A 12,965-nucleotide genomic window follows, 5' to 3' on the forward strand; every position below is an offset into this window, starting at 1 on the left:
AAAAACCCAATGTATTAAGAAACTCGAATTCAGCATAAATAATCTGCCATTTCCATTGCCTTTATTAGTGAATATGATGGCAGAGAAACAAAATAGTGTTTGTATAAATCATTACCAACTAAAGAAGCAACAGAAATGTCACATTTATTTTTCTTTGCCTTTTGTCATTAAAATGCATTTTTGACATCCAGTCTCAATGGCTGAAGTCACTAACCGTCCCTTTACATATTGTGGATTAGCTTAAAGGTGCAATTGGACAGCATTTTTGGATTTCGTGTGTACAGTGCGCATGCACTATCAGCGAAAGCTTTTGTTAAAAAAAAATTTTTTTTTAAAAAGCAGCTCAAACGGGCTTATAGCCCGCCCCCATACTTACCGTTACAGCCTCCTGCTGCTTCCACTTTATTTTCGGTGCTTGCTGACATGGAGCTTGGACCAAGTACAGTTTCTGATCTCTACAGCCATCCACTTCCTGCAGTTTGTACAGGCACTTTTTTAAGTCGAATGCACAAGTGCTCTGACGTGTTGTAATCTCTATTGGCTTTTAACAACGCCCCCCCGCATGCCCATCAATATCACTCGTTCATGGCCTTGCCTTTCAAAAATCCTTTATCATTGGTAAATGTTTTACGTTTATCCCTCCTTGAGGCAGTTTTGTTACCGCCTTAGCCATCGACCCTGTTACATGGATAATTGCACGATTGCCAATATGTTTGACTGCGAGCAAACTTTTTTCCTTTTGTGTCTCTCCTTCGCGCTCATGCTCATGGCAGCCGTGGCGCTTTGAATTGGCTTACTTATGTCAACTGTTTTACTTTTCATTTTTAATTTACGTGGCAATAAAAGTCCAGTTAAGAATTTACAACGCTAATAGCTCTAACTTGAGCAAACATGAGACCAATTGCATTGCAAATGCTTGCTTTTCTTTATAATCAGGCACTTCTTAGGAGTGCATGACTTTGTAGGCTCCATCTACCCCTGTCCTGTCCTTGCTATGTTCACGCGGAGCAGTCGTTGAAGGAAGTATGGTGAAGTTGAATGATCTGCTCTGCTGATCTTTCTCACTGCATAAGACCATTTATCTGCCGGTTTAGCAACAATCCAGGCATTTTAAAGCATACAGTATTTACCATTTATTTGATCTCTGAAAGAAGAGCACAGACAGTCCTTCTAGGGTTTTAATCTGTTTTGTAAGCAATCTGCTTTCAAAATAACTCCGAATATAGATGCCTTTTCGGCTCCGGATCACCAAACACGAAGTTCTCCAGTCCTGTCTTTGTAGCTTTCCATTTGCAGTTTATCCCAGTGCTGTATTTTTCTACAGGAAGCCTTCGCAGTCCACAGGGGAGAGACCTACATACCACAAACTGGATCCTTTCCATTGCCAACCTGGGTTGGACTCACCATCTGGAACTCAGCCGACAAGATTGTGAATTGTACAGAAAACTCTGCTGCCTGCTTCTCCCTCCCTGGATCGTCACCTCTTTTTTACAACCTGCTGCCCTCCTTGCAACACTTTTTAGTCCCAATTCTCAGCTGGCTGGCTGAATGCTCCCAACCCCCGTTAACTTCTAGGTTACAGGAAACATGTTGCTCGGCTGCAGCTACATGTATGGGTTGTTTGTTAGCCTTTGGTGCCGAGCTGAAGCAGTCCTCAAGGAGACCTTAAAGGGACCGTCCAGCGTAAAATGTGCCACTCCCTTTTTACTAATGCTGTATTGTCCCCCCACGCCCAGTCTCCTGTTGGCAACAATGATTCTAGAACGTTCCCTCCCGAAGTCTTCATGGATTCTGACCTCCTTCACTAGACGGTCCCTTTAAAGTGTATTTTTAAGCCACTCCTGCATCCCAACTATTGTATCCAATTGCTGTGTTGGCGTTTCGGGGCCAATTGTATGTGACATGGGGACCATGGGTGGAGGGAGGCAGTGGATGGAGAAAACAGACCTGGATTTGGACATTACGAGAACGCCATCCAAGCACAGAGAAATCTTATTTCAACTGCAAGAACATGCCTGGTACCAGTTATGGGTATCAAGTACTGCAACGATCATGAGTTCTGGCACGTGCAGTCTACAACACAAAAATAAACACTTATGTTGTTGCTATGCAGTGCAACAACTACTCTAATTGTGGCATGAACTCAGTATTGTGGCACTATACATGAGCACCAGTTACAATACATAAGTTCACATTCATATTCTTTATAAAGCGCGGAGATTAAGTGATTTGCCAGGAATCACAGGATATTCAGGCGATGCTAAGTTTAATGTCTTATTTGTATTTGAGTGCAGTTTGGGCTCTGCCTGTTCTCAATGCTCAGGTACCAAGGGCCGGCTTGGTCTCTTCTTATGTAGAGTTTCCTAAACAGATTTAGGGCGTGCTCATGAGCTGACCTGAGCAAAAGATTGTGAGCTGGATCCAAGTTGCTACAAGAAAACATGATGAGATTTTGAGCAGCAGTGTGTTAGAAATAGATGTCTGGCCTAGAATCACAGCTTGGCAAGGGAAGCAGCGTGGCTCACCGCTTTAAGTGTCCAGCGGGTTAGCAGTCGCTCTGTCTCACCAGTACAGAAAGGTATGGACTAGCTCTGAACTATTACAAATTGTGTTCATTGAAAGGTTGATTCCCCTGATCTGAGTGTGACCTACTTGGTGCATATTCTTTTTGTAAACATAAAGCACGGAGTAGCCAGAGTTAGACTTATTGCTGCCAACGAGTGGTAAAGCGCTTCGCCCTTGGTGAGCCTATCAGCTTGTGATAAAGCATGTATAAAACGCGTCTATTGGCACTAGGGAGATTCTTTGGCCTTCTCAGCAGTGCCCCAAAGGAATTTTAGATTTACAGAATATTGCATCACTCAGAGCTCTCAAGTTTCCAAGGTCCATGCATGAATAGCTTATCCATCCTTGTGGCTCTCTGTGCATTCTGGTACTAGTAGTCTGACTTTATAATGAGATAAACAGGACTACACGTTCCGGAGTGCAAAGAAAGAACCTGGGGTGGACGAGCTACTCACGCGTGCAACTTGGAGACTAGAGCAGTGTTACTGCTTGGCAATATCACAAGAACTGTGCATAAGTGACAAACAGCAGGGCAAACCCGTCTGTTCGATATTTGCTGTTAGTTTAGATATGGAATGGAGCACACTGTACTTGGATGATGGCAAACTTGATAAAACTACCTTCACAATACTTTTTCTGTGTTATTGTCGTGAGACGGGCTTTCTTAGAGGGGAAAATCATTTTATTCTGTATTTATACATACAAGAGGCAAAAATAACGACAATTCAGTTTGCCTTTTTCACACTTTGTTCGTGGCTAAACATCTGTTGAAAAATCCCCTATGATGCATGTAAAACTATTTAGAAGCTCATAAGTGTGCAATTACAGTTTAGCAGTGCAACCGCAACGCATTTTTCCTATTTTTGCAACGGTGTGAAAACCTCTCTCTGATAGAGAAGGACAATTTGTTTTGCTCAGTTCCTTATTTATAAACCGGCAAAATAGCACAAATCTGTTTTGCACTGTTATTTGTACCAGTGGATAGCATTTATAATATATGTAATACAGCCCCAGTGTTCTGAGATATATTAATTTGGATACCGTGATAGGCTTTTTTTAAAACACGTTTTTGTGCTCTTAAGACTGAAATCTGCATACCTCCTTCCTGAATGTATGTGGGCTTTTCAGGCCTCACCTAACCTACCAAACAGCTATTAGAGGTCCGTTTGTAAAAGACCTGTTGTGGACCATACCAAAAACAGTGTACTTAGAGCCCACCCATTGCTTATCATTGGTTGGCTTTACTGACCCTCTCCTTTGCCTCCTAATTATTCGAGGGCTTGCCTTCTTCTTCGGGCATTACCTCTTTACCATCCTTTTCAGTGGATGACTTGCATTCTTTCACTGTTCACATTCAGGGAGCTACGTTTTCCTTTCTTTCAGCTCTCCATGAGTGCACGTTTTCTATCTCACTCCCTCGTATGCCGATTCCTCCCAAACACCTCCCTCCCCCATGCACTCTGTTGCTCCCTCATCCCTTCCCCAAGTTTTTCCACTGCTTTCCTCACATCTGCCCTGCAATTTCTTTTTTAGGTCGAGCCTGCAACAGCGCACACGCTGAATGCATGCTCACTTGGGAGACTCTACTGTTTACAAAAAAGGGCTTGGAGGGCACCCATTGCTTCCCATGTGCTGGCTTCAGTGTCATTCTTCTTTGCAGCCCACTAATTGGCCAGTGCAGGCCAAGTGTCACTTCCACTCCTTTCTGTGGAGCACAGACCAAGCACATACTGACTGAACTTAATTAGTGCTCACCTGGTTCTCGTGCTGCGATTCAAGCATTATTTCTTCTTTCCCTTGCCACATCCCTTTCCTCCTCCTGTTGCTCCTTTCCCCTTCCTCCCGTGTTGCTTCCCTCCTCCCGCTTTTTATTTTTACATATTGACCAAAGGTAAAAAAGTGATATGATGCAGTGAACGCTGTGCGCATCATAGTGCTTTTTTCCTTCACTCAAAGCCATGTTGCACAGCAGTTCGCATTGACAAAGCCAAAAGTTTGTGAATAGGCGAAACCTATTGGCTTTGCCAATGCTTATGTTTTTCTATCTGTTTTGTTTATGTATTTCACATTGTACTCAGGTCTGTCTTCAGACATCAGCTTAAAACCCTCACACATGTATATAGGGACTGCTTGGGTGTAGCAGTTCAGAGTCCTGGTGATAATGCAGCAAGTCTCTTGTACCCTAAATTTTCTGGCTGCTAAGAGCTACAGTGTGCCAATAGTAAATATTGTTTTTATTTTTACTTCCAATGTCATTTTACTTTATTTGCAAAAAATGAGGCTATTGCAAGATATTATGCAGTTATCCTGAAATTGGTTCACCGTTTTAAAAAATTGCTGAATTAACCTCTAAAGCAAATTACATGCTGTTCATTGGACCCCTTGCCCTTGACGGTACACAACTTTCAGATTGAGTGATCACTCCTTGCTAGCTAGATAAAATGCATTTACTTAAGGAACTACTGTGTTTTACAAATACTCATCAGCTGTATAAACTGAAAAATGGTGTCCGGCCACGGAACGAAATGTCATCCCTCCTGAAGCTTCCAAAGTAAGAATACGATTACTAGATTTCTAGTCCTGGGCAGCATTGGGCAAACCTATATATTCTAGGAGTTACAGCCCTGACCATTTAAAACAGTGATTTGTCAGAGGAAAGAGGCGCACAGGAACGTTCTACCTGGTGAGGTGTGGTCCTCCGCTAACCCTAGATGAGGTGCTGCAGAAATCCATGGACTCATTTAAATTCCTTGGGCTGGATGAAGCGATATGACAAAAATACAGAACAAATTATGTTTCTAATCCTCATTCAAACTATTTCCTTAAATAGAGTGTCCTTCAAATATATCAGGGGAACAATATATTTCATTAAATAAGTTTAAACTTTACTTCCAAGAGACTGATTGATTGTCACACAGAAAAAAATGACGCGTCCGGGTAACAGGCCTAGGAGATTCTATGGAGAGAAAGTGGTCACTGGCTCCGCCCCTTCCGCCAGTGTTTTTCCTAGGTTCTTCATGGTCTGGCACTCCCTGGATGGGTTGTCTGTCCATCAAAGCCATGACATTTCACAGATTGCTACACTGTCCCTTTTGTGTCCCATTAGGTTTAGGGGATCGGGCTCAAAATAGTGCTTTTCTAAAACTACAGCCAGCTTGTGCCATTTGATGGATTTACTTTTCTGACACAACATTATATTTCAAGCTTATTGCTTTCATTTTATTATTTATGAAGGGTTTGCTGTTTGGTTGCTTTTTCCTGTTATAAATACAGTGGGCTATTCACTAATAGTTCTGCATGAAGATTTTTTTATTTGCTTTTATCAGATTTTGGACAAATATTTTTTTTCCTGAAAAAGTAAAGACATACACTACCCACGGGCTTTCTTAAAGAGGAAACAAAACATTGGTGCCTTGCCAATAGTATGGAATACACGTTGCTTTGCTCTATATATTTTTTCAGTTCATCATTTACAATGCAAAGTTAATCCTCCAACTCCTTTTCATACACTTCCCTTTGAGGCTACAGCTTAACTCTGCTAATGCAGTGCTTCATGGAGGGGCCTACGCTTAGCTTTCATATTCTTCTAGTAAAGGATTAGTTGTTTCACTGCAGGACAGCTACAAATGAAAAATTGCCCAACTATAAGCAAACACTTCCCCTAACAAAAAGCTATAACAATTGGCCGTGTCAATGCTTGTTTTATATTTGCTGAGGCCTCGCAGTGCTTAATTTGTAAAAGACAAAGCGCCGGTGCCCAAAGCCCTGCTCAAAAGCCTGTGGCCGATTCAATATAGCCTTATACCCAGATGTAGCGGGCTGTACCGGCCATTAAAGATCTACTCCAGCGTTTCAGCTCAGGGCTTTAACAAGGGAGCCGTCTTTAATAGCTGGTGAATCCCACTACAGAGTGCTATAAAGCTATTAGAACATTCCATCCCATGAGGGCAAAATGTTCTAATTAAAAAACACAAAGGCCTGTCAGAGTCTAAGTGGGTCGAATTGCCCTCTAGAGCTCCAAAACCTTTGTTTTACAGCTCTTGTTGTGAATGTTCTGCAGCTAGCAGTGCAACAAGGGCCACATCTGTTAGCTGTTATCCCCTGGTTCAGCTAAACTGTTTTCTCGTTCAGCCAGGCCATGGAGAGCCAGGAGCTGAGCAGCATTCCCCACCTGCTTCCAAGGCTCAAGAGATTCTGTGAGAGGAGTGAGGGGGTAGGCTCTGGACTGCCCTGTAGCACAGCCTCTGCCTTTGGGTTTCTCTTGCCCACTCAACATGTTTGGAGAGGCCGGGGTAAGAGAAAGGCAGAGGCTGTGGATTAGAGCACTTATGTGCTCGGAGCATCGGGCCTGTATCAGTTTATATAGGCCGCTGCTGACCCACTGTCTTCAATGGAGCTCTCAACATTTCAGAGTTCTAATTAAAGGTCTGTGCGTCCAATATCAAGGCTGGTAGTCTTAAAACTAGTGCAAGCCTCTTTAATCGACTACCAGGCACTCCCTGTCCCTTTATCTGACTTTTGTAGGTTCCTGCTTTCTCTCCCTTTGTGATGATTGTCGCCTTCCTCCATTTGTCCAATCTGTATGATTTTCTCGGTCTTGCACTCGCAATGCGTCTCTTGTTAAATATAAGCATTGGTGCCCCTCTACCGGCAACCACCTGCTCAAATTAAGCACTGTGGCCTGGCACGCTCTATCACCTGAATGTGCAGCGACCGCAATCCCTGCAAAATGCTCCTTACCCATTTACTCCTCTGATCCACAGTGCAATTAAAACAATGGGTTCCAAAAGGATTGTCACCTTGTAAAAGCAGTCCATGGACAGCAGCACCACCCAGGGGACATCCAGGGCTTCGATGATTTTATTAGCGACTGTGGTCTTCCCAGAAGCGCTTCCGCCACAGAGCCCTGGCGAAAGAAACAGAAAGACACCGTCACAAGGCTGTAGCAAGGTGACATGATCTGTGGGTTCCATGTTAATACCTGGCACAGAGCTGAACCCAGCCCAAGGGATAACAAGATCAAGGATACACCACTGAAGAGGAGCAGGTCTGATAGTACAATGATAACATGCTAGAGGCAGATTCTCTACTGACATTGAAACCTCCAAAGCAGACTGAATAGAACACTGGGCCAAGGAGGCACAAACAAAAATCATACACTGGGCCTGTGAATATATTCACTATTCCTTTGGGTCAGTTTTATTATCAAGTTGATTTACTTTTCTGAGATTTTACTTTTAACCTCTTCAGTTTTCCTTGCATTCATCTAAAAATGCAATGGTAACTCTTGTTGGCAGCTCAAACGCACAGAGGACTGTAAGGCAAGGCATCTTACTACTAGAAAGAGAGCAGACTTTTCAAGCACTGAAGAAAGACTTACAAAACAACGAGCACATAATGTTCAATGGCGACGAGTGTACTCTTGCTTTGGGGACACTCAGCCCCCCAAAAAACCTTTCTATAAGACTGGATTAGTGGCGAACAGTTTACTTTGCTACTCTTCAAGCAAACAAAATGTACCCCTCTGTTTGCGAAAGATCAATAGTCTCCCCCAGGCTATTTAAAAAAGAAGCTTCAGAGAGCCGAGAAGGAATTGTTTGACTAAATCAACCACAACAGCTGCGTTTTAGTCAAATTGTTCTTACTTGGCGGTCAGAAGATTTTTTTAATTTTTTTTTTAAAACATGGGGGAGCCCACTGGTGTCTTGGTGCTCAGTCCCTGTTCACTCGGTTCCTCTCTTATGAGGCTTACCTCTGTTAGCAAAACACTGATTTGCTTTCGGTGATCGGTACCACAAGTCCATCTGCTGTGATACCTACAGCTCAAGCGATTCTTAAGGCCTGCACAAAGATATGAGGCAACCACCCATGCTTGGCAAACTGTAGAGATCACTTTAGTGGTAATGGGGACAATGTCCAGAGCCTACTGCCCAGTGTCTGAGCACAGTCAATAGATGTTCCCTGACCGGCAGACCAGACAGTGGGGACCACAGGTTCAGATGCCATACAACAGAATTCCCAGGATAGGCTCAAGATGTTTAGAATGCCTTATATTGCGTAAACTCACAACTGTGGTTGGAATTCCATGGTACCAAGGGTTCCCACCGGTACATGCGCCCAGACTGACAACCTCTCCAGCAAGGACAAAGCTGGAGGGAAAAGCTCAGGAATTCACTTAAAATTATTTCCAAAATGGTTTGTGGGATTTTGATGTATAGTCAACTGTTTGGACCCAGGGTAACATCGCCCCGTTTCCACTCCAACACACCAGGCAAACGGTTGGAATGCAGGTGGTCTTTGCTGGTCCTACATGCACCTTCTAGGCACATGCACAGTGTAAGGACGTAGAATAAAGCTGGTTTACCCTCAGCAAACAGCCACTGCATTTTCTCCAGATCCTGGGTGACGGAGGCAGATTTTAAGTTTCCTCCGGACCAGCACCTGGGTGGCCTTACAATGCAGACTTAACAACTCCACGGCTCCTCAAGAGTAGTGGAGCTGTTCTAGTCAAGAGAGCCTCTTCTCTGAAGTGTGCAGTCCTGCGTTCTGTTCAACTGCAAGCAGGGAACTTTCCATTACAGGCTGTCCTGCGCACTTCCCGCATAAGTCTTGGCCGTCAAGCAAACCCTACCTATGGAAGTCAGACCTTCTCAACAGCAATGGGATGCAGCTCTGTCCTTGTTTGAAGAGAGATTTCGGGACAATTTTCTGGGGAGATGGACCTCTATTTATAGTCAGAATCGACCAACTAGCTCTCCTGCAACATTTAAATTCTGGGGGAGTTCCTCCAATCACAAAAGGTGTAAACAAGGCATGCTCATCTCATGCCAGGCCATGGACAACAGGTGCCTATCCTGGACTGGTTCCAGACTATATATATATATACACTGGACTGGTTCCAGACTATATATATATATATATATATATATATATATATATATATATATATATATATATATATATACTGGACTGGTTCCAGACTATATATATATACACATATACTACCCTGATTACATCTTTGCGAGGTTTGGTATATATATATATGCCAAACCTCGCAAAGATGTAATCAGGGTAGTAGGAATGGGAGGGCAAGGGAATATTTTCACAGAGGCACAAAAACAAATGCAGATAGTGTGACACGTTCACCACTGTACTGGGCTGTACCACTTTACGAGGGGAGTACTTAATACTGGTGGGGCATGTATGGCGTATGTTGTGGGTGACTGCGGTTTATCTATATGTTAGAGTCTCTGCTGGAATCCATTTTAAGCTCCACTTGTGCAGAAACCTAAAATGGGGTGCAGAGCCTTGTGCGAGGCTGTCGAGACCCCTGCTGACCTTCCAGCCTGCACTTTAAAAACCTTTTTCTCCTGCCTACCTCAAAAAACTTGCAACTATAATTCACGCTGCCAACTCTTGCCAGTCGCACAAAACCTGGTAGCGGGTGAAGTCACTCTGAAAACGGGGTGCACTTTGCGTGCCCCTCTGACAGCACAGCACAGCTTTCGGATCTAAAGCTATGGCACAGGGAACATGCGCACAGGAGCACTTGTTGCCTTGGCAGAGGTGTGAACTGCTACACAATGAAACGCGTAAACACAAAACCCACGCACAATCTGAATGGTCCCACTGATACCGAGAGCTGCCTGGAGAAGGAGAGACACCGAGAGCATGTCACCTAGTTCTAGTTTCCGCCTGTCCTTCAACCAGAATATTCAGGAACTTAGACTGAAGCCACGATAAGAAAATGGCTTTCCAAAAGAGAGGGCAGGCCAGGTCTTTCATGCACAGCCTGAGCATGGAGCAGACTGGACAGCTGTCTAGGGACAGAGGCACTTACTTGGGGGGCGGGACAGAATGATGGAGGTACTTTCAGAAATATTGGGGGCGGGGTGGGGCTCTGCTTTTGATGGGGAACTGCCACATCTGGTGGCCCACGCTGTAGTCTACGCTGTAGTGCGTTTCTTTGCATTTATACAGACAGAGTCTGCTACTGGCCTTTACCACAATTTCCCTCCCTTCTACCAGCCCTTCCCACAAACTCTTGTCTTTTCGCACTCACAAGGGATCTCAAAATCCTCAGTCACCTCGCTTAGCTTAAGAATTGTTGCTCACATCTCCTGTGGTAACCTGACCTGTCTTTTCTGCTACAAAGTGTTTGCTCTCTCTGCTCCCTTGGTGACTTGCTGCTGGTTACTATGATGGATAACTACTGCTTATCCTGTAACGTCCCTCCTTGCATGACCCGCTTGTTCCTTGTGTTCCTGGTGCTAATAGGTTGTTTTATGATATTTGTAACCAAAACTTCCTGCTGTCTTGTAGAGCGCTCCAACGCCCGTGGTCCACGTCTGTACTACATACACAAAAAATATAAAAAATTAAAACAATAAATAATGAGATAGTTACTTGGCAGACTCAGCTGTTGTCTGCAATATATATGGAAAGAGCGGCCCCAGGTTCATAGCACCTTCCATTAAAAAAAATAATAATTTTGGGTTGGGCACTTGGAGTAAACCATGCCAGCGACTGCGACTTGAGCACAGAAGGACTACTGCAGAAGCTCACTTGTCCGAGGCAAACAATTACAGATCTGGGAATGACTAAGTGGTGACAGGGGATTAGATCTGTACAAAAAATGAAGGTAATGATAAACCAGAGGAAGAAATGTGCTCAAGCCAGGAGTGAAGAGAGTGGATGAGATGAGCTGGGGGATAAGGTAGATGGAGTACGTAAGGAGTATGAGATCCCACAGGCTGGGGCCAGTGACAGCAGCAGGGCTAGTGATATTAGGGAGATCCTGGACCAAGAACATTGGTCAGATTATGGGCTAGTTATATTGGGGAGATCCCGGGCAATCAGAAAAAGCAGAATCTGGATCCCTTCCAGTGGCAACCCAAGGAATCGTTTTCTGTCATGGCAGAGGTACAAAGGAGACAGATGGCACTGACGGATGAAACTATGGAAGCACTGTGGAACACCTAGCAACACACATGCAAACTGGGTTGTGCAACACCGAAGTATCACAAACATTTGAAAAACACAAGAGAGAAGAAACATGCATAGACACAGGACACATAAGAGTAAACGGAGTCAGAACAGATGAGACCGATGAGTATGTTCATGAAGAAGCATACAGTATTTAATTACAATGTTATAAAATAGTAAACCTAAAATCTAGCAGGATCAGACTACTCAGATACAAAATATCCCAAAAAACAAGGAATAGATACAGCCAATGACACGAAGCTTCAACGAGTCAACTAGGAGATAAGAATGGCAGTTTGACCAAATGCAATGTAGGAGCAGACCCAGAGTGGGTGTTATTTCTTAGCGTTATGTCGTAACACAGGTTCTACTCCTGGTGACCTTTGGCATTCAACTGAAAGGACTCACCAATCACAAAGGCTTCCTTGAAGGGAGTCCCGGTCTCATTATACCATGGCGGCCTGCCTGCAGTGTAGATCGTGCGCTTGCTGGTCCTCAAAAGTGGAGGCTCAGTTTTGGTCTGGCTGGTGGTCCGTTTCCGTGGAGACAGAGATGGGGTCAGCGGAAGGCGGGTGAGCAAAGAATCTAAGGACTCATCGCCACTGTCGCTGTTGAGAGAGGAGAGTCAGTAGTGTCAGTAGGACATCAAACATGGATAATGACTAGATCTTCAAGTGCAGTACATGTACGAGTTTAATATTGTAAGGCACCAGTGTTATTTTATTCATAATGCACCATGCAACCGCAACAAGTAGATCCTGACCTTAAGAAAAGCTAGTCATGGGTCGAGCTTAAACACATTATGCAAACACATCTCTCCTAACTTATAACAACTGCATCCTTCATAGTCAGACTTCAGACATTAGGGGTCAGACATCTCTGCTTAGAACTTTTAAGGTCACAGCAGCCTCTCCTACTGAGTCACACGCTATTTAGCCCAGAATATAGAAATTTAGCATATCTGCTATTCAAAAGTAGGTATCTGACACTGAACAGCATGTTCAGCGATATTAAAACTAACACGTTGTGCCACCTTTTAAGTCTGGACAAAATCACTGACAGCTTAATATTTCACGACTGCACCACAGTGATGGAATCCATGGATATCTGTATTGTAGGCTCTCTCTCGCAGCTTCAGGCTACGTATGTATGGAAGATACACAAGACTGCAAGGAACATTGGTGTTTTGCCTGCCCAGCACTATACTGACTGACACTCACTGAACAATACCATACAAAACACTAGAAGCATTGCAGATTTGAGGGGCAGAAACACCCACTAACAAAGCAAAGAACACTCAAACATTTCAATCAAACATTTATAGAGCCCGGCAAATCACACAAGAGGGTCTCTAAGTGCTGGAGCTGTATGCTGCTGCACGGAGGAATGATCATTCGAACATCCACGTCTTTAGT

General features: G+C 43.9%; 1 protein-coding gene across 2 annotated transcripts in view; it reads right to left on the reverse strand.

The window, feature by feature from the left end:
- LOC138295349 (uridine-cytidine kinase-like 1) overlaps positions 1-12,965 on the reverse strand; it is a 224,947-nt gene that overhangs the window by 119,948 nt on the left and 92,034 nt on the right. For both annotated transcript variants that reach the window (XM_069233582.1, XM_069233583.1), the window contains exons 2-3: positions 11,959-12,158; positions 7,365-7,471 (exon numbers count right to left, since the gene is read on the reverse strand). In XM_069233582.1, coding sequence (XP_069089683.1) covers positions 7,365-7,471; positions 11,959-12,158 — 307 coding nt within the window. The remainder of the gene's footprint in view (positions 1-7,364; positions 7,472-11,958; positions 12,159-12,965) is intronic.

The sequence above is a fragment of the Pleurodeles waltl genome, chromosome 5, assembly GCF_031143425.1.
Source record: "Pleurodeles waltl isolate 20211129_DDA chromosome 5, aPleWal1.hap1.20221129, whole genome shotgun sequence".
Lineage (NCBI taxonomy): Eukaryota > Metazoa > Chordata > Amphibia > Caudata > Salamandridae > Pleurodeles > Pleurodeles waltl.